Genomic DNA, 22,142 nt, shown 5'->3' with positions numbered 1-22,142 from the left:
GGGTCGCGGGTTCGCATCCCCGTCGCGCCAAACATGCTCGCCCTCTCAGCCGTGGGGGTGTTATAATGTGACCGTCAATCCCACTATTTATTGGTAAAAGAGTAGCCCAAGAGTTGGCGGTGGGTGGTGATGACTAGCTGCCTTCCCTCTAGTCTTACACTGCTAAATTATGAACGGCTAGCACAGATAGCCCTCGAGAAGCTTTGTGCGAAATTCCAAAACAAACAAACAAACAAATACTTGGATTACGAAAGTGCTCAAACAGGACGGCGTCATTTACTCGTGCAAAGCATTCCTGAAATGAGTCTTTGTACGGGAGTTGCTGTATAATAATAACTACTTCAAATACTAACTGACATGTCTGCATGAATAATAAAAGAAAATCACTGGAAAGGAAAATTAAAAGTAAACAATGAGTGAAACGTTAAAGATGTGAACGTATGAATATTTAAAAAATACGTTTCAAAGACTTCTGCTAAAAGGTATGTACATATTTACATTTCTTAATTTTAAGCATTTCACTGATGTGCACATTGATGGCAAGAGATGATTAGTAATATAGTATTAGGTTGTCCAGAAATAAATGTCGTTTTTGAACTGCGAAGTTTGGAAAAGTATAAACCAGTGTTCTAAAATACGTTTCAGTCAAAGTAAGCACCATTTGTTCCAACACACTTTTACCAACGTGTAACGATACTGTTTATGTCCCTGCTGTAGAAATAAGAGTTTCTATGGTCAATGAATTTCCTGAAAGCTTCTTCTGCAGCTGCCTGGTTTTGAAAGCGTTTATTGTCAAAATGTTGTAAAAGTGCTTAAAAAAATGAAAATCTGTAGGGGAAAGGTTTGAGGAATAAGGTGGATGAAGCAGAAACTCGATTCCTAATTCGTTCAACTTGAGTGTCATCCTTGATAGGTCTCATAACACCGATTTGATTGATTTTCGGTCAGCTCATGCGGAATCCAAGTATCCAACTTTTTGTCTTTCCAATCTCACTCAGGTGGTTGGTAATGCTCAATTTGCTTGTGCCAAGCTTTTCTGGAAGCTCACGTACTGTTATGCGAGGATCTGTCTCAACTGCTTCCCTTAATGTGTTTACATCTAAGGATGGCTTCCTTCCATGATCTTTGTGGTCTTCAAGACTTTCATCTACATATTGAAACCTTTGGAATCAACGCTGAACTATACGTTCAGTAACAAATCCATGATTGAATGCCTGATTGATGTTCCGTGTAGTTTCGGTAGCTTTTCGTCCATGTTTTAAGTCATAGAGGAAAATCAGACGAAAGTCCTTCTTGTCCATACTGCTTTGGGAGCTGCGAAACTTACTCTGAGTAGAGTTAAAACAGTAGATAATTAAGACACCTTGTAAGCGATAAACGTTGGATTAAACCAACCAACGATAAGTTACTCAATATTCAGCTTTTCAATGCCATCGTGAGAATTCCGACAGTTATTTCTGAACAACATAATAGAGAAAGTGGACAACAAAATACAAACATTTATCTTTAAAAACTGGTTTTCATGTAGAAAATTCTAAGGATTGTGCAAATAAAATATGAGACTGTAATATAATAAATGGTATTTTTATATTTCATAGAAAAATCACCTTGCAAGTGAATTATTCAGAGTCTGAAAAATGCATTTAATTACGATTTTTTAAAGTGGAGATAGTAGAAAAAGTAAAAATTAAATATTTTATTTTTCTAAACGTATATACTTTTAAGAATGTTTTATTTTTGGAACGAACTATAACGAGATCGATGTTACCTTCTAAAAATATTAGAAGCTGAATTCCAAAGTTTTAATATATATAATTTTCAACATACTTGTGCATATTGTACAACTATACTTAATGTGGAAAGTTGATCAAGATATTGATTACGTGTTATTTGCATATCTACCTATGAAACTAGGTAAATTAATTAATGGTATCATATGCTCTTTCTCGTGAGAAATTGCTGTGTCATAAAGCATACTGTATGGTAATAGACAAAAAAATGTCTACTGTTCAGATAATGACTCGGGGATACAATATCCCTGAGAGCAATCGCATCTGTATTATGAGGAAAATGCCACTGTTGTTTGTCGTACATAATATCGTGTGTTTTTTCATTACAGGACAAAATAGATTATTTTAACTTCTAAATGCTTGCTTGTTATTGAGCAAATCATTGAGAGTAGTTTAGGAAATTAAAAAAACACAAAACAAACAATTTTACACTGATATGTTTGAAAAGTTTTATCTTCTAATTTCCACCCTAGTTTAAAGTATATTTTACCCAAAGTTCTTTAAAATACCTGCCAAATCCACTATGTCCAACGTTGATTCTATGTTTGCAAACTCGCAATGTTTTACGTCCCATCTCAAGTAAATGAGTATTTATTAAAAATTTGTTATTTTTAAGCACAACATTGCACAATGGGCCAATTGTGCTCTTTTCGCCATCAATGATTTTAACTCATTTTATTGCCTCATAAGTCTTTATACCTACTGCTGAGCCACTAGATGGCTTTAGTTAAGGGTTCATTTCATATCGCTCTTGACATCTCCCAGATTTGTAATGCTGTCTGCTACAAATGTGCACAACAAAGAGTTTTTAAGATCAATAGGAATACAGTCGAATGGAAAATAACATGGATTTGTGAAAAAATCATGAAACTTGACAAAAGTAATCTATTCAGTAGAATGGATAATTTTTATAAAGCAGCGATTGATCAAATCCCTACTGGAGCAAAGTGCTATTCCAATATTACACTCCTAAATGTGTCTGCATAACGAAATGTTTCTAGCAGTTTCAACCAAACATTTTCCTTAAATAAGCCCAAATAGTTTGTAATGCAGTTAAAACGCTGTAAACCCTTCAGAATAAAATAACTTCTTAATAAGAGCAAACCCACGTATTGGAATAAGAACGAGAAGAAGCACGACACAACAAATAAGTCCACCTGATATACAAGACATTGTATCAAGTAATTGTCGTAGTTTCTGTATTATAACTTTAATATTAAATATTGTACACAAGCAATTACAAATTTCAATTAAGATTTGTCCATGAACGAATAAAGTAAGAGTGTTGAACTCTATGAGTGCAAAGTGCTTTTTCAGGGTAAGATTAAAAATAATTTACCCCATCTCACAACTTTCATTTGTATAACCTTTAAAATCCCTAATTAAATATGAGACGTTTTGTAGTAAAACTATATTTTATCTGTTATTTTCTCTACTCTAACTCCATACGGTCTGTTTGTTTTGAATTTTGCGCAAAGCTACTAAATGAGGACTATCTGCACTAGATGTCCTTAATTGAGCAGTGATAAACTAGAAGGAAATTAGATAATCTACACCACCCACCACCAACTTTTGGGCTACTTTTTTACAAGTGAATAGTGGGATTAACTGTCATATTATAACACTCTTATTTTCATAAAAATATTAATAAAAATAATTTAATCATGTGTGGTTACTTTTGAATAGAAAAGAGTTAAAATTATTTGTATGATGTGGAGAAGTCTATAGTGCGATGTAGAGTACAAAATTGTGTTTGGCTGTCTCCATATTACGTTACTAGATGTATTCCATTCTAACATAGCTTATTTGCATACCGTTTGCAATGCAAATATGGTAGGTCTAAGTGAGGCTAGACCTAATCATGCTAATCAAATATAGGCCTTTACCAATCAAAATCTTTTTACTCCATATTTACGTGATAATTTTGGTCAAGGTTCTCCCTCGTGTCTAAAATATGACTAGATCTAAGCTACTAAGCGGGACTGAAAATATCTATATCTTTTGGTTCTTCGTCCTCAAAGCTTTAGATTTTGTTCGATCATTGTTAACAAGGTAAGTAACAGTATTCTAAGCTTTTAAGTTATTCTGTATTAATTATCTGTGTTTCTGGAACAGAATTTGTAAATTATTATCCTGTAAAAAATCCACAATTATTTGTAGGTCGACATTGATTCACTTGCCATTGGTAAGGATTTCGATGACAATTAAACAAAAACATTATTAAAAGGTTAATGTTATATAGTTAAACAGTTAGATAAATGTAAATGATATGCAAATCAATTTTCTATAGAATATTCACTTTGAACTGCAAAACATTATACACAAACTTTCTTCAAATGACGGTAATTCATTCACAAATCAAAGTAGGAAATTTGAAGATTTAATTCACGAAATGGTGGCATCATAAACAATGCAATTGTAAATACTTACCAAACAATAAATTTAAATGACAATAAATTATTGTTTTTTGTTAACATTAATAGCACAAAACACGTGTATATATATATATATACATACACATATACACACTTCAATTCTGTTTGTACTAAATTCTATATGACATATGTATATCATTTAAATTTCCGTTTGCACGTAGTATGCTTGAATTTACAGTTTATTATTTTAAAAATCTATGTACAGGTTCAACAAGATTTGTATATCGCGAGCTCTGTTTTACTTTTTTTCATTGCATCTCCGGTTTTGACTTATCATTGTGATGTTATCTGTTTTGGGGTTTTACATTAAATTTCATGTTCGGTAAAATGTTCCTAACATTTAATCTGTCAAAGAATTTGTGAATATTTATTATCTGATAAAGCAAATATTTTACCGTTGATGATGTCATGAAAAAAAGTGGAAAAAAACGAACGTTTTTTACTCGTGAATATCAATATTTTAATTTATCAATGTATTATTGTATTGCAACAATGTCAATGGTCAACTCACATCCACAGGTAGAAAGAAGTCCAGTAGTGTAAGATCAGGTGACCTTAAGGGATATTCATGAGGTGTTCTATGAAAATCTATTAATACATCAGTTAAAATCCTTATCAAAAAAAGCTCGAACATTTCTGTGACAATATGGTAATGCACCATCATGCTGGAAGTAAACCTTGGTGCCTCCATACAGATGTCTTATGGCGAGAACAGTATCACTACGCAGCATATCCAAATAATTTTAACCTGTTACAGCACCATTAATTAATAAACAGTTAATTATTGATTTGCATATCATTTGCATTGAATAGATCAACCTTTAAATAATAAATGACTAATTATGAATTGGTACATTATTTGTATTGGCATATTAATTGCATATGATGCCACACTGCCTCCTCCATAACTAACTATTAACACAGCGTAAGCTTTAAAAATAGTGTACGATACATAACAGTTATAAAACTAGTGTAACTCAATCACAAATCCAACTAATAACTACGTTTTACGATATTATCAAGTATAAGAAAGGCTTTATAAGATTACTATGGAAAAAAGTTAATTTGGTTACACTATAAAACATAAATCTTAGTAGCTCTTTGAAGTGTGCTGTAGTTTCGTGATATTATGTGGTAATGTTATTTGAGAAGTTCTGACCAAAAATCATCATATACTATTTGAAGTGTGTTTGACTCAAACTAAAAATGTGCTAGCAGAAGGCGTATTGCAAATTTTGTCAAACAAAAAAAAACATATCAACGAAAGTTACTGATCTTACTGGTTACCAGCGCATGTTCCTGCTAGACAAGAAATACCTGCTTATAAACACCCGTTTACATTTCATAAAAGAAACTGGAAACACTTTTTATTTTTAGTTAAGCAAAAACTATACAAGGTGCTATTTGTACTCTGCCCCCCCCCCCAAGGGTATCGAAACCTGGTTTTCAGTGGTATAAGTTCACAGACTTACTTAGTTATCTATTCAGTTTCAAAATATTAAATACTTCATTAATGTAATTATAGTTTGAAACGTTTCTATACGGATAAGCCTAACATAAAACATTTAAATTCACAAAGCATTTCTTGCAAAATAGTATTTTTAGTTCGTTTTTTGAAACATTCACTGATTCCATTGAAGGTTGTTTCTCAATGGAACAGCGGCATGTCTGCGAATTATACTGCTATCAAACTGTTCTATGTGAAACTTCATGCTTAACAACAAATATCAACAACAAAAACATTGGATATCATATTAAAATTGTCATTAACATTGTAATAACTGTTCTTCTCTGTGATGAATACTTTTAAAATTTTAAACATCACTTGTATAGTTAGTTAGCGAATGTTCCTCATAACATTCATATTTTATGGATGAAATATAATTGTTATCATTCATCAGTGTATCTAAAACAACAAAATAAAAAGTGTGTGCAAGTGAATGACGGGAGTGAGACACTTCACATTTTTTATCCCAAACACATTTTAATTTCCAATGAAGTATACATTTCGCAGTTTTTCTTATCAAAAATTATTTTCTTCTTATACCTACCATTGCATCTAATTTCCAAGCTTCAGTATAACACGCAAGAACAAGTTGTTCCTTAATAGGAATGCACAGCTGCTTTTCCTAATTACTTCATGCATCACGCACCAGTTCACCTAACAACATCACGTTTTCCCACGAATTCCTTGTAATAAGCTGAAACAGCATCTTCTCGAATGACGAGAACCAAGGCCAACCACTTCTGTTAGCAAAATATATTTAAATTATTTTGATCAGATTCTGTACCACGAGTACGTTTAGATCAAAAGTGTGACTGTGTTTGTGCAGAATACTAAAAAAAAAAAAAAAAAAAGTGAAACTTAAACCCGTTTGTTGTATTTACAGCTTTTGACAGTTTTTGTCGTATTTCTCACAGAGCTATCTGCGCTAGTCTGACTTATGAGTAACAGACTAGGGAGAAAGTAGTCACCAACCAGCAGTTTGTGGGCCACTGCAGTTGAATAGTGAAATAAACCGTCACATAATAACGCATAAATGGCGGGAAAGACGATCATGTTTCAGTGGCGCGATTTAAACCTGCGATCCACAAATTGTAAGTCGAGTGCCTTAACTACCAAATATTACGCCAGGCCTTTTTTTACACGAAAAAAACGCAGTCTTCTGTTTGAGCCTATTCTTTCAAACTTACATTTCTTGATTATAATTTAAGTCAGTGAATTGATACTCTGATAATTTCGTCTCCTCTACACTAGTTCCAGATAATAAAAAAAGATAATATTATTTCATGGCGAATGTTTTCCCCTTACAGGTCTTACAAGTTTGTCTACAGTGAAGTACTCAGCTATACAGATAAACTACACAAGTTGCTATGTTATTCGACCTTTACCTGGATAATGATCTTTCCAAGCACATTCACATTTTAAAATTATTTAAAACTTTTGTGAATTATTTAATAATTATGATTTTTTCAGGCATTTATTTTCATAATGAAAAATGCATATAAAACAGAAAAAAATATTCATTTTTTATTAGTGGTGAATTTTACAAAGTTCGGTAACAAGTACTTGACGTAAAAGATAAAGTAGTTCTATCTCAGAAACTTTCAAGGACAGTTTTCTGTCACTCATGTGTTATTGACAATTGATACACTAAAACCTTTGTTCCCACTCAAAGCGGTTTGTTTTAAATGCTGCATCTATATTTAGTTATCTGTTGCCGTAACTATCATGTTCTCAAAAACTTCCGAAAATAATATTCATGTTTACTATCTCACAGTGCCTACTTATAAATAAAATAAATACAATGGAATTTTTGGTCGGTGTACAAATACCCACCCCCATGTGCTGCTGCCTTGTCGAAGACGTATACTTAATATGATTATCTTTAGGACAATGAGTTTTCGCTCCTTAAATAGTTTGCATGCCTGCAATGACAAAATAGGACACAGTACAGAAAGATTTGCACTTAACAGTAACAAATCAAGAATTAACGTTACAATCGTTTCACGCTGTCATGCTTGCATAGTAACTTCTGAAGTTTCATCCTTGTGTTCTACAAATATTTTTTTTTTGTTTATAGCTAAACACATAGCTGCATAATAGGTTATCTAACTCTTACCACCACTGGTCTCGAAACCCGATGTTTAGCGCTGTTAAGTACACAGACATATCGCTATGTCACTAGGGAGTTGAAACATTTTGTTATTACGATTCATCAATGATCGTGAATAACTTGTCACTAGATGGATATGAATTCGAAACACATTTATTAATACGTGAAAGGCACCATTTCTACCGAAGGATGAAATTTTTGGTGTACTTAATTGATTTTTGTAACTTATAGTTACTGCTGTGTTTCATATGTCCATAGTGAAGTTTTCATTTTTTTGCGATACACTACATTTTTGCTTAAAAAGTGCAGGATTTGACTTACTTTTCTAGGTAAGTAAAATAATGCGTCTTCAAGAAAAACAAACACGATTTAAACAACATATAAGAATAAAGTATACATCACGTTAAAGAACAGGTTAATTCCCTATGTATGCATTTCTGTCGTACGTATTTTTCGTTTCCAAATATTCTAGCTCGTTCCTACAGTCTGGAAATATACTCCTATAAGAGCTTATTTAATATTTGTAACGTAATTTTACACTACTCTTAAATCTTTCTAATCTAAGGTTTCAAATCTTTAGTAATTATCTCTTGGGGATCACATAAGGCTAACCTGATGGCAGATAAAATGAGCATTAATTTGGAGTGTAACCTTAACCTGTTGACTGCCAAGTATATCAGCTGCTACGGCAGCTCCTATGCCGGTTTTTTCAGCAAAATTGAGTAATTTTTAAAACAAAGGAAATAAGCAACAAATACTATTTTTCTCTAAGCCAAACGCTCCCTAGTGGCTCAGCGGTATGTTGCGGACTTATAACGCTATAAACCGGGTTTCGATACTTGTGATGGGCAGAGCACAGATAGCCCATTGCGTAGCTTTGTGCTTCATTCAAAACAACAACTAAGCCAAACTTATTATAGTACACAAAATGAAGAAATATGTACAAAACATGAAACAATAATGCACAAAATGTCATTTTTGGGTATTGAAATACATGACACATTTAATAATACACTTTCGTGTGAAATGTTTTGAAGCAAGGGTCAACACAAAGAGCCACTTTGCAATCAGTACATTGATATCTGCTTTCCCTCCTCCTGGATTTGTCAGAACACACTTCACACTTTCTAGTGGGGTACTTTTTCTCATCTGTTTGGGGAATAAGTGTTGGGAAGTGACGTCCTGTGAGGCGAAGGGGGTTCTCCAAGGAAGGCCAGCCTCCGGTGGATTTTGGGCGCTGGGTGTGGTAATCTTCAATCAGGGTACGGATAACACCGAGTCTAAACTCCAGGAGAGACAGGTTGTTTCCCAGTGATTTGTAAACTACCAAAGCATTGTACACTGCTATATCCATCATGTGAAAAAATACTTTTTTGTACCACTTGACAGCCTTGCGCATACTCGGATAAGCATGCAACACACATAAGTCAAACCCTCCCATATAACGATTGTAATCAATGACATATTTTGGTTTTACAATAGCTGCACCAGTAGCACGGTTGATCTTTCCAGTGTTTTGCATGGTATTGACATGTATTGTACTCAACATGAAAATGTCCCTCTTATTCTTCCAGTGAAAAACCAATGCTGTCTTTTTGTGCCACTTTCATTTCTCCCCTTTGGATATTTGTGAAACAATTCGGCATTTCAATTCGATTTTTCATTACTGCCCCACACAAATAGCTGTGACGATCAAGCAATGACTTCGCTAAAGTGGGACTTGTAAAAAAACGATTCAAATAGAGTTTATAATTTTGTCCAAACAATGGTTCCATCAATGTGCGTACAACACGTTTTCTTGTCCGACCTCTTTAGTATTGTACTGTGTAGTAGTACCAGCATAGATGAAAAAGTCCCAAACATAACCTGTTACACTTTCACATAGCTCATAACTTTTCACTCCAAACCTAGCTCTTTTAGATGGAATGTACTGTCGAAATCCCAGTCGACCTTTCCATAGTATCAAGGATCCGTCAATACAAGCATGTTCGTTTGGTACATATGAGGTTTTAAAGTTTTCTCGTAAATGGTCAATAATGGGCTGTATCTTGTGCTGTCGTTGGTGAACAATATTTTTCTGGGTATTGTCAGCAAAGTGTAGCATCGATAGCAGCAAAAGAAACCGGTTTTTTAACATGCACTGACCAAAATTGGTGTGGCAAGCAAAGGATCAGTACTGAAGTACATGGAAATAGTTGGTTTTCTTTCTATGCCCATCAGCATTATTAGACCCATAAATTCATACATTTCCTTCTCATTAGTTGGCTTCCATGATTTTACTATAGAATGTTCCTTCAAATCAGCGCGGGCCATCATAGTTTCTGCATATTTATTGGTCTCTGTTACAATATGGTTGACAATTGTGGGAAGGAAGAACTTTTGAAAACAATGAAAGGGCTTTGAGTCTTGGCTCAAATCATAGTACTGGACACCATGATTTCCTGAGAAGGGGTTTATAACGAGCAGCAAAGGATTCAGCATTCCGATCTTGTCATTAGGGCACTTTTTCTTGGAATTGTTCTTACCACGACTTGCAATTTTACGCCATGGTGTTATCTCCCGTTTACCAATGCTGGTTGATGGCCAGTTATCATCATCTTCACTAACATCTGAGCCTTGTATTTTTCAAAGAATCTTCAAAATCCAAATCTTCTGAATCGCCACTGTTATCTTCAAAGTCTGAACCAAGTTAAAAATACAACTCTAATGCATCTTCATTTTGTAACGTTTTTCGTGACGCAATTTTAGATCGAAAGTAAAACACTTTGTAAGTAGGTCAAATGTATGTATGGTGCTGACATCTAGCGTTGAAGTTAGGTATTATTGAGAACGAATTAATTCGTCCGTGGCACTGTATTAGCGATAGGCTTTGACGAGTTATCTCGTCTACGGCACTGAACAGGTTAATATAATTAATACAGTTCTAAATAGTGTGATATTTTTATCTCTTACATGTGTTCTGCAAATTAAAAAATAATCGTAGTTGAAACAAATCACTCCTGTAAAGAAATCAATTTTCCGTGGTCAAAGTAGCTCGGCCCGGCATGGCCAGTGGTTAAGACACTCGACTCGTAATCTGAGGGTCGCGGGTTCGAATCCCCGTTACACCAAACATGCTCGCCCTTTCAGCCGTGGGGGCGTTATAATGTACGTCCAATCCCACTATTCGTTGGTAAAAACGTAGCCCAAGAGTTGGCGGTTGATGGTGATGACTAACTGCCTTCCCTCTGGTTTTACATTGCTAAGTTAAGACCCTAACCAAAACTTGCTGACCAACTGTAAAGTCATTTCTAAAAATGTTTCTTGAAAACAAAATATGGAATAGAATGAACTAAACTATATTGAATATCTTTTCAATATTCCAAGCATCCTCAACCAATTAGTATTCACCACACCTATTTTAAATGGAAAAGACTTAAAGTTACAGTTTATCAGTAGTGTTTTTAACACAAGATGAGCGAGTTCTTTATCATGAAGTATCAGGAAGCTCCACATCTTGTTTCTGCCGCTATGTGAACATTCCACCTCCATACTAACCACTTCAGCATATTTCCAATTCCGTGGGGCAGGGGCGACATGTTTAACATAGTCCAGCAATGCAGAAACCGACTGACCTTCTACTTTCTCCTTCAACGGTAGGGATGTTGCAACAAAATCAGCATGCAAGTTTCCAGATTGTTCCTGAACCTCCGTAGAATGTACTTCATCACGTTCAATAGATGAAAAACATGGTTGAATTAACCCAATATCAATGGCAGTAGGTCCATTAATACCACTAGCTTCACGGTCCACATTCACATTCGTTTGGTCTCTCATACAAATTCGGAATCTAATTGTGCATTGATTAGAGGTTCTTCCTCAACCCCCCGACAACGTCGTGCAACGCAACGACAAATTAGCTAGAGACAATCCTTGGATAGATATCTCCAACGAAACACATACGTCGTTTATGGTCATGCTTTTTTAATAAGAAACTTTCACCTAAAGGATCCAATACTTTGATCATATAACACAAATCTGTACGGGAATCAGAAAAAGACACACCTACAAATCGAATACCTTTATAATTCTCTAGTCTCGTTTCCACGATAGCATTGTTAACACCCAAAGTCGTTTAACTTACAAATACGGCCGTTAACAGTAACATACTCATGTACACTGAAAAATTAAGAATTCAGGAAATAAAGTCACAGGATAAAAAAAGTTACAATGTTGGCTAGTCACATTTTATTTAAATACTATGAATAATTAAGCTAATAAAACAAAAACTACCATAAATAATTAAGAGAACCGCAAGACTGTTTGTTTGTTTTGAATTTCGCGCAAAGCTACATGAGAATTATCTGCGTTAGCCGTCCCTAATTTTGCAGTGTAAGACTAGAGGGAAGGCAGCTAGTCATCACCGCCAACTCTTGGGCTACTCTTTTACCAACGAATAGTGGGATTGACCGTAACATTATAATGCCCTCACGACTGAAAGGGCTAACATGTTTGGTGTGACGGGGATTCAACTCGCAATCCTCGTATTACGAGTCGAGTGCCTTAACCACCTGGCCATGCCGGGTCCTGTAAGACTGTGGCACACTTTCTTCTTGCTGTCAAATAGAATATTCATCTTAATCGTCACCATTAAAAAACACTAAATATGCATGTAACGCGAGAAGATTACATAAGGTGGATTTTTTATTACTGCCCCCTAGTGGCACGTGGAACATCTGCGTTCTCGCACCGCTAAAAACTGGGCTTCGATATAATGGGCTGAATACAGATGACACACTGTGTAACTTTGCGCTTAATTCGAAACGAACAAACGAATGTTTTATTATTTTAATTATTTATGGTATTGAAATAAAATTAACTTTTTTCGTATCCAAAATTGTGGATTTTTTTTTTCTGTAACTTTATTTCCTTTCAAAAAACTTAATCAGTCAACGTACCACTGGCAACCTCTTGAGCTGCACAGTTCTCGACATGAATATTCAATCCAGATTCTACCACAAGTTCAATGTCTTCGGTTAAAACAAATGTAACGCCATAACCACGGGAGAATGGTGAGAATAAATGAAATAAACACCAAATTAAGTAATAATAGCTTGTATTACCTCACCTCGATTAATCACGAGACGTCTTTTCATTACATCTGAAGAGTCGGACTGTTCAGCTCTAACATCAGTAACGTAAATAACTAGGTCCAGGAACCTCTACAGTCAAAATAGAAAAAAACAACAACATAAAATAACGGTTTGTATCCCGCGAAAGAAAACAACAAAAAGCGTAAATGGGGGCCGATTGAAAACACGCCTTTACTAATCCGCGCAAGTGCTGCTGTGCCACTAGGGTGCGTTTAGAATATTAAAAAAAAAAATGTTTTGTGAACTACACAGTAATATTTTTCAGGAATTATTTTACTTATATTCAATAACATTAATTATGTGTAACCAGCTACTCTAAACATGAAAAAAGATTTGGTCGTTGATGCAAAAATATATTTATACTTTTAAATACCAGCATTATTATTATTTCAATAAATACTATTCAATTTGAAAATGTCCTTCTCTTTTATGTGTTTCAGGTTTTCTATATAACGATACTCTTCGTAACAATTTGTACACTTGCGAATATTATTACGTACTGAATAACACTGTAGTCCGTTCAGCGAGCAGGATGTATTGGGAAGATATTCTGGTGATTGCTATTTACTTTTTTGCTGTATTAGCAGTGGGAGTATGGGTAAGTAAGTCGTTCAGCTATAAATGTGTTGAGTAAATATGTATATTAGTAATTATCAGCTATTGATCGAAAGAGAAACATCTTGAAGTATAATAAAGTTCATCCAACGTTCGTTTTTACACTTATAACTGTTTGTTGTTATTTGTCTGTCTTTGGTATAATTTCTTTTCACTGTTCGCTGATTTATCTAATATATTTATCATGTGCTATGTAGTCTTATACTGGAAAATTATCATTTTAAATTATCTTCTAGAATAAGATAATACTGCAGTATAGTTATATCATGTGTGAACACAATGCAATCATTTCTAAATAAAACCAATGCCCCAGACTGTATTAAAGTATTTTAATTGTTAGTTGTTACAAAGGAAAACCGAAGTAAAGATAACATTAATGCTAGACGGTTGACGTGTAATGCATACTGCTTCAACTAGAAGCGTAGGATGAGCTAAAAGTTTAAATTATCACTGCTAATGTAAAGTGGTTTAAGTAGGCGTGGAATATCTAAAATCCGCTGACATAGGATATTGAGGACCATTTGTTATACGTGGTACAATGTCATAATGTAAAGGTCAAAACAAGAACAAGGAGATACCTCTGAAGCTATTATTGTGAAGTAAAGATGTGCCAATTCAAAAGTTGTAGGCACCTACAGTCAGCAATTTCAATATTCCACAATTAAGTCAGAACAACAGAGTAAATCAGGACCTTTGAGTCACCTTGTGAGTTTGTTAGAAATATCGGTTATAATATATATTGGGTTGAGGAATAATTCGTGAGCGTTTTTTCAAGATAAAAATATATATTCATAAATGAAACGCTTTCGCAAAATATTTCATGTCATTTGATAGATAATTTTTTGCTCTAATAGATGGTGTGTTTGATTTTCATATGTCTTTAATTTTTGCTTTCATTTTCAGCTCATTAAATGGAATGTCAAGTGGACAAAATCGAGCATTTTCGACACCATCTGCTTTTCGCATTTAATTTCTTGCAATTTCGTTTAAAACAATGCATACTATATACCTAGGTATTACATGAAATAAAGTATCATAATAAATGTTTTGGGTGTAATGTGTTCATGCATTGAAGTATTGTATAGTCTTGCATGTAATGCTTGAATGAAATTATTTAAAAACGCTCACGAATTATTCCTCAACCTAATATTTACATGAGTAACGTTATTTTGTTGTCGTATATTTTATTTTCGTAACTTATTTTGAACTAAAGTATCCACCTAGGAGTTAGAGATGAGAGCAGTAATGTATTTTTAAACAGCGTGTTCGAGACAAATTACCACTCTGTTAACTTCCTTGTAACGTCTATTTTTTATAATTTTTTTACTAATTGGATAGATACCTATATTATTTGACTGCTGATAGTTTAAACAGCACTAGTTTTAGGTCACGTAATGTGTGCTGAATAGTTTCTTCTAGTTGTCATTCCTATTTTAATTTTACGTTTATATAAGATAATGCTAAAACAATCTTAGTTCACTAACCTCTATTTTTCATTTACCTGTTTAATTTTTATTTTATTCGGTTTATCAAGTTTGTAAACGTGAACTTCGTAAAGGCTACTTTTGGGGGAAAAAAAACAATTAATTTCTTTTTCTTCGGTAAGTAGAAGTAATCAGATTTAGAATATTTATTATTTTATATATATATATATTGATATTAAATGAGTAACATGCAACATGAATGTGTAATTCTGATAGAATACAGAAAACCCAGGATTGTTGTTTACATCTAAATCATATAATAAACATTAGATAATAATAGGATATAAAGAGAAGAGTTTAAAATTCAAAAGAATCGTGTGTTTTGTGTTTAACGTTAGATCATGCGCTCTAAATGTTAGCTTACCTATTAGTTGAAATGATTTAACGTATCACAATTGGAAATTTTAAATAACTAGTTTCGTCATTCTATAATTAGATTAGAATATATTTATGGTATGGTGTATTGTACAGTAATTATTCAAAATTGTCACGCGGATATTCTGCAAATAGTTGACATTCTTGCCAAAAGTTGGTAAATGTGTACTAATCATTTTGCTTCGGAAAAATTTCATGCGACAATGACTATCTCATGAGCTGGTACCATTTTTGCCCTGCTTTTCAGCTGGGTATTGCTGAAACAGGAAATGATCATCTCGTGATGTAAGAGTTTCTTGTACAAATTCATGTAAGTTGACGATTCTGTCTCTTGAACATACAATTTAAAATAGTTGTTGACATAGGTAATATTGCAGGCATACAATGTTTCCCACTTCCGTAGTATTTAATTTCAAAATTTCTGTGCACGTTAATTAACAATATTCTTAATACAGAATTTGAGTACTTGGAGCCAGTAAGTTCCCCTCACCCAAGTTACTCATGGAACTAGGTCATCTTATGGTGTTACATGAACTTTCTTGCTATTTAATGGCAAGTCAGGTAGTGCCCCAGGAACACATCACTTATTTTGTAGTGAGAAAAGTGACAGTTTTGTTATAAGTACATAATGCAATATGAAATAAGGTTATTAATTTAATTTGGTTATCCGTAATATGCTTTTCACCATACTTGAGAACTCTCTAGTAGGGATGCACAAAATACACTTTTTATTTTGGTTGTTGTAGCATATAAGTTATGATTGTTTCAATGGTCATAAAATAATGAATATTCTTTAATTGCTTCAAACTTATCCAAGGTCGAGATAATTCGTTTTTTGCCCCATAAAACGTTTTAGGCGATTTTTCTGTTATTCTGTAGCTGCTACTTCATAATTTGAAAGAGAAATCACTGAATTTAAGAATATAACAGAGTAGGTAATGAGAAAATTGCGTGCATTGACCAGTATTTGCAGAGTGCCTGTGTTTATGTTGAAAACTGTATTTGCCTTGCACTTTTTATCTCTTGTGTTTATTGTGTTGAAGTTTCGAGTGTACAAAAACGACATTTTCTACGAGTTGAAAGATTTATAAGCAAGAGGAAGTTTGGTATTGAAGAGTGAAGTGTGTCAAAAAAGATGTTTGGTTTAAAAGAATTCCTGTCCTGGAGATCAGACTTTGTTGAAGCTATCAAGATCCTTTACCTTTCATAATGTGTTCACAGACCAAGAAATGCTACAATCTGGTGTACTCAGAAAGCTCAGTTGGTGCACTCCCAGGCATTTACCAGCTGTAGTAGTATAACCATAATTATATTTAATTTTACTTCTAAGTGACTGACAAAGGAGATGCTGCTGAAAGAATAAGTATCATCCAGCAGGTGCTGTTTTGACAGAAAGTGATCCATTGGATATGGACTGGGGGAGGTAATGATACAGTACAGTGTTGAGGACCTGAACTTGCAGGGCAATCAAAATTCTTAGAGGCATTGGGTCATAAAGAGTTGATTCCTGAACTAACTCCAGTAACACTCCAGTCTTCAATTGTGAAGCAGGGATCTAATGTTTATCCAAGTCTAAAAGCTCACTTAATTGTACCTCAGAATTTAGGACCCCAGATAGGTTTTAGAGAATAGTCTGCCCATGGTGTGGATTACTGTATATGATGGGGACCATCCCAGAGAAGGTTCTGTACTTTCACCTTACCTCCTTTGAAATCTAAACATCCACCCACGTATTTCCCGTGGGTGGCGACCTGTGAAGGGAAGAAGAGAATTCTGGTGGTTGAGGGGTCCAACCCTAACCCTTTGGCCTTGAATTCCTGTAAACGTGCAGCCTTGGGGTGGTCCCCAGGATAATTTGTGTGGTCCACTTTGGCAGCAGTTAACTGAGTATCAGTGTTGTGGACAATCTGTTTGATGCTGGTGTTTGGGTATAGTGCTCATGAAACCCTGGCATTGCAGTGCATCTCCTCGTAGGAAATTTCTGAAATTTCTTTTTATTATGGAATACCCAAATAAAAATAAAATGGTAAAAACAGATCATAAGTAAACAATTATGCCCTAAAATTCTGAACAGCAATCTTTAACTACTTTAACATCTCTACCTAATTTTCTGATATTACTTTTTATAACACAAATATTTAGGGCAGATGTCTTCCTTTTTTATTCAGAAGGGATTACAGGGGCTTGATGAATTTTCTAAATCAATCAGAAAGTTACGTTTTGGGAAAATCTTGGTGGAAACATTCACTCCAAAACACAGTGAACGCCTCTGCATTCGAAAGCTATAAGCTATACCCATTGAGGTTATTCCCTATGCTACTATAATTTCATTAAAATAGTTTATTGTTGAGGGGGATTTGAAGAACATCCCCGAATCAGAGATCCTCAGTGGTTGCTTCATCTGCTCCTTGGTGTAGATTCCTATACATGGTGAAAGACCTTCCCAGGGAAAGTTCTTTTCTTTCAGCTTACCTCCTTTGAGATTTAAACATCCACACACGTGTTTGCCGGCGTTGTGACCCGAGAAGGGGAAAAGAGGATCCTTGTAGTTGAAGGGTCCAACCATAACACACAATTTTGGTTTTGAATTCTTGTAGACGGGTAACCTTGGTGTGTTCCCCTAGGGTTAATCAGCTGGTCCACTTGGGTTAGGATCAACTAAGTACTAGTATTGTATGTTCTCAGCAGGTGTTGTGGGCATTGTATCTAATGCTGGTGTTTGGGTAGAGTGCTCACGAAACCCTGGTGTTGCTGCAGTGTTCCTGTCTGGCATTGTAATGCATCTCCTCATAGAGCTCCATGGTGGGTGGAGTCGGTAGGCACCAGAACATTCTTTTTGTGTTATGGATTCTCCAAATAAAAACTTTATTAAAATAGTTAAAAACAGTCCATAGATGAACTACGACGTATTGAAGATACTGAGCGACAATCTTCATCTGTAACACCTGTACCTCATTTTCTTATGTTACGTTCTCTTTCAGACAAACCTTTAAAGCAAATGTCTCCCTTTTGTATTTAGAAGGGATTAGAAGGTCTTCTGGCTCTCAGAAGTCAGTCAAAAAGCTTTGCTCTGGTGACATATTGGTGGAAACATTCATATCTCAACACAGTGAATTCCTCTTGCATTCAAAGATGATTGGGAATATACCTATTGAGTTTATGCCTCATGCTATTTTGAATTCGTCACGAGAAGTTATTGTTGAAAGTGATGTAAAGAACATCCTCAAGTCGGAGATTCTTGCTAGTTTTTTCACTCAAGGAGTTTTTGCAGTGAGGCATATCTCCACTTGCAAAGATGGGTTATGATGATGACAAAAGTCCTCATTTTAACTTTTACATTACTGCATACACCTGTCACTATCAAGAGAGGTTATCATAATTGCAAGGTATGGTCATACATTCCAAATCCTCTCAGATGTTTTCTGTGTTAGTAGCTTGATCACTCGAAGACATCGTGTCGTGGCTTCTTGACATGTTCTTGTTGCGATAGCAAAGACCACGATGCCTTTGAGTGTGAAATTTACCCTCATTGCGTCAATTATAATGGTTCTCACCCGTCCTACTTTCGTTCTTACCCTAAATGGTTGGAAGAAAAATAAAGAAAAAAGACGTGGTCAAAAATAGAAGGGCTCGCCACCCAATTCGCCTACATATAGATACAAATGGTCACCTTCATACCATGGAACTGTCGAGGTTTACGTTCTAATCTGGATGACATAAAGGCACTGATTGCCTCCTGCCATCCTCTGTCTATTCTCACAGGAAACATTTCTGAAACCTGCTGATGCAATTACCTTTAGGTAGTTTTTTGTACACAGATGACAGGCTGTATGATGGACGAGTGCATGGAGGGGTGGCACTGTGGGTTGATCAGCATGTGCTCACCCTGTCTTTGTCACTCGACACACCCTTGGAGGCCTTAGCCCACCGTGTTTCCTATGGTCATACCATCTCTCTACTTGTCTCCTGAGGAGACCCATGATCAATCAGACCTTGATGCTCTCGTTTAACAGTTGTTATATCCCTTTTTAATCCTGTGAGACTTTAATGGACATAATCCCCTTTGGGAAGGTACTGATATTGATGGGAGGGGTCGCTCCATAGATCCCAACCTTTCTCATTTCAATAATGATTCATATACACTTACTTATTTTCATGCGCCTAATCAATCCTTTATGCTTTTAATCTCTCAGCTTCCTCCCCTTCACTATTCTCCCACTTTTCATGGAAGGTTGACAATAACCCACGAGATAGTGATCGTTTTCCTGTAATTTTGACAGACTTGCTGTGGTCGATGCTACCAGACCTGCGTGCCCCTGTTGAAACTGGATCAAGCCAACTGGCCCTCTTTCACTGCTCTCGCGTAACTTGATCCTGCCATCTGTAAGCTGCTCAGTGTATTCCTAAAACCTCGACAAGTTTTCCACGATATCCTCGTCCGTGGTGGAATCCTGCCTGCCACATGACAACGAAGGCTGAAAAACTGACCTGGGATACTTCTCATAGATCAGTGAGCAATATAATTCTGTCCCCCTCTCGATCTTGGTCTTTGATGGCCAGGAAGTAGCTGATACCCGGAGCGTCGCCGATACTCCAGGTGAAAGCTTTAACCTGGATGGTTTAGATGGCTTTCAACATTACTGGCACCATAAGAATGTCCCAACGGAGACATTTTCTACACCACACAGTGGAGGAGGTTCCGTCATGATCTAGGGTGCTTTCTTCTTCCATGAAACAATGGAGCTTCAGGTTATGCTGGGGCGTCAAACAGCAGCTGGCTACATTGGCATGTTGGAGAGAGCATTCTCATTGACCGAAGGCCCTCGCTTGTATAGAAATGACTGGATCTTTCAGCAGGACAACGCTGCAATCCACAATACCCGCAGGACAAAGGCTTTTTCATGGTGAATAACGTGATTCTTTTGTACCATCCAGCGTGCTCGCCCAAACTGAACCCCATTGAAAATGTTTGGGGTGGATGGCAAGGGAAGTCTATAAAAATGGGCGTCAATTTCAAACAGTGCATGGTCTTCGTGAAACCATCTTCACCATTTGGAATAACATTCCAGCCAGCCTTTTGCAAACGCTTATGTCGACCATGCTAAAGCGAATGTTTGCAGTTATTCGCAATGACGACCGTGCAACTCACTACTGAGACCTCTTGTTGGGCATTTTCTACCCTGTTTAGGACTTTTTTTTGGTATGGTGTTAAACTTTTCACCAGCTACTATTTAGGCTAATTTCATAGTGTTCACATTTTCCCTATTAAATGCTAAAAGGTTTTTTATTTTCCCTTTTCTTATTTTCATCTTTGAAAGCTCTACTCAAATAAATGATTGAATCTAACAACATAAAATGCAAATATTTTGAACTAGTCAAATCTGCATTCATGTCATGATAACTTGACATTTTATAAGATTCTCTACCACATTTTATTCCTCCCACTTTTTCTACCAGTGGAGTGAGGAAGTCCTTACCATCTTCCAGTTCCAAGCCACTGGGGTTGTGGACTATTAAAATATCTGTCTGAATGTGCTAATGATATATGATACCCAATGAATTTAGTCAGTTGAGAGTAGTAGGGTAGTGATGCTCTGTGGGTTAGGATTATATGTTCTCTAATTTAACGCTTCCATTCTGAACAAATTTATACGTGGATATGTTGAAGCTTTGGAGTAAACCATCAACATTGTAATTCACCACTTTAATTGGGTACCCTTATCCAACCCCAACATGGTTGTTGTCTTCCAGTGATTGGGTTTTGGATTTAGAACAGGATTAATTGATAAAAACGTCATGCATGTGTTACAAATGTTTCTGTCCTCTCACTCAATTGGTCTCTTATTCATTACTACTATGTTGTGGGTCATGGTGAAAGAAGTTGCAGGATATTACATTTATTTTTAATTATCTGACTTTGTTATATATATCATGTGTCCTGTTTGCAAAGAGGTGACCATGATATACCCATTTCTGATCTGCTGAACTTGTAATGAAAACGACATGATCCTCTTTCCTATTCCCACTTGGTTTCAGTTGACTTGCTGCCGGTATGATTTTTTCCCTAACCCCACAAGAACGTCTGTTCCCAATGGAGGGGTTTGGGTTTGTAGTTTACTTACCAATGGTTTGATCCTAATCTTACTCTCCATACGAATGTCAATTCCTGTTAGCTGAATTTTGGATGCAGTTGACGTGCCGTGTACAGTCCATCATGCAATAGCCACTCACAGTATGATCATCTAAGGAATTTAAATTTAAAATCAGTCAGTTTAGACTCCCATCCAACAATAGGTCTTTTCCTATTTGATGTGCTTCTCTAATTTCCACTCGTATTTGTGTCACTTTATTTCTACACTAGTGCAAAAGTGGTGTGGTCTTTCACTTGTGTTCTTCTAATGCAAGGATCTCCTCTTTTAGAGGATTCTTCAGATGTTTTTGAATAATAATATTTTCTTTTCCTCGTACCAGTTTCTCCACTTATTCAATCTGAGATTCTATTTGGTTATATGAGTGAAAGTAATGCATCATATTAAATGTCACAATTTATTTTCCTATAACGAAAATGTATTATATTTCACATATGTACTTACTTCTCTCACAATTTCTACCCTTTATCTCAACTGAACACTGGTCCTTCATTTTCTTCTGAAACTTGAAGTGGTAGTTCAGTAGAATCGAATAAAGGGAAGTC

At 35.5% G+C, this 22,142-nt stretch overlaps 1 protein-coding gene across 2 annotated transcripts in view; it reads left to right on the top strand.

Annotated features, from left to right (window-relative positions):
• Positions 1–22,142, top strand: part of LOC143255613 (sodium/glucose cotransporter 4-like) — a 64,334-nt gene that overhangs the window by 5,748 nt on the left and 36,444 nt on the right. For both annotated transcript variants that reach the window (XM_076511514.1, XM_076511513.1), the window contains exon 2: positions 13,415–13,572. In XM_076511514.1, the coding sequence (XP_076367629.1) occupies positions 13,507–13,572 (66 nt within the window). In that variant the 5' untranslated portion in view covers positions 13,415–13,506. The remainder of the gene's footprint in view (positions 1–13,414; positions 13,573–22,142) is intronic.

Source organism: Tachypleus tridentatus, chromosome 7 (assembly GCF_004210375.1).
Source record: "Tachypleus tridentatus isolate NWPU-2018 chromosome 7, ASM421037v1, whole genome shotgun sequence".
Lineage (NCBI taxonomy): Eukaryota > Metazoa > Arthropoda > Merostomata > Xiphosura > Limulidae > Tachypleus > Tachypleus tridentatus.
The sequence above is the reverse complement of the archived record's forward strand: the minus strand, read 5'-3'. Positions and strand labels throughout refer to the sequence as shown.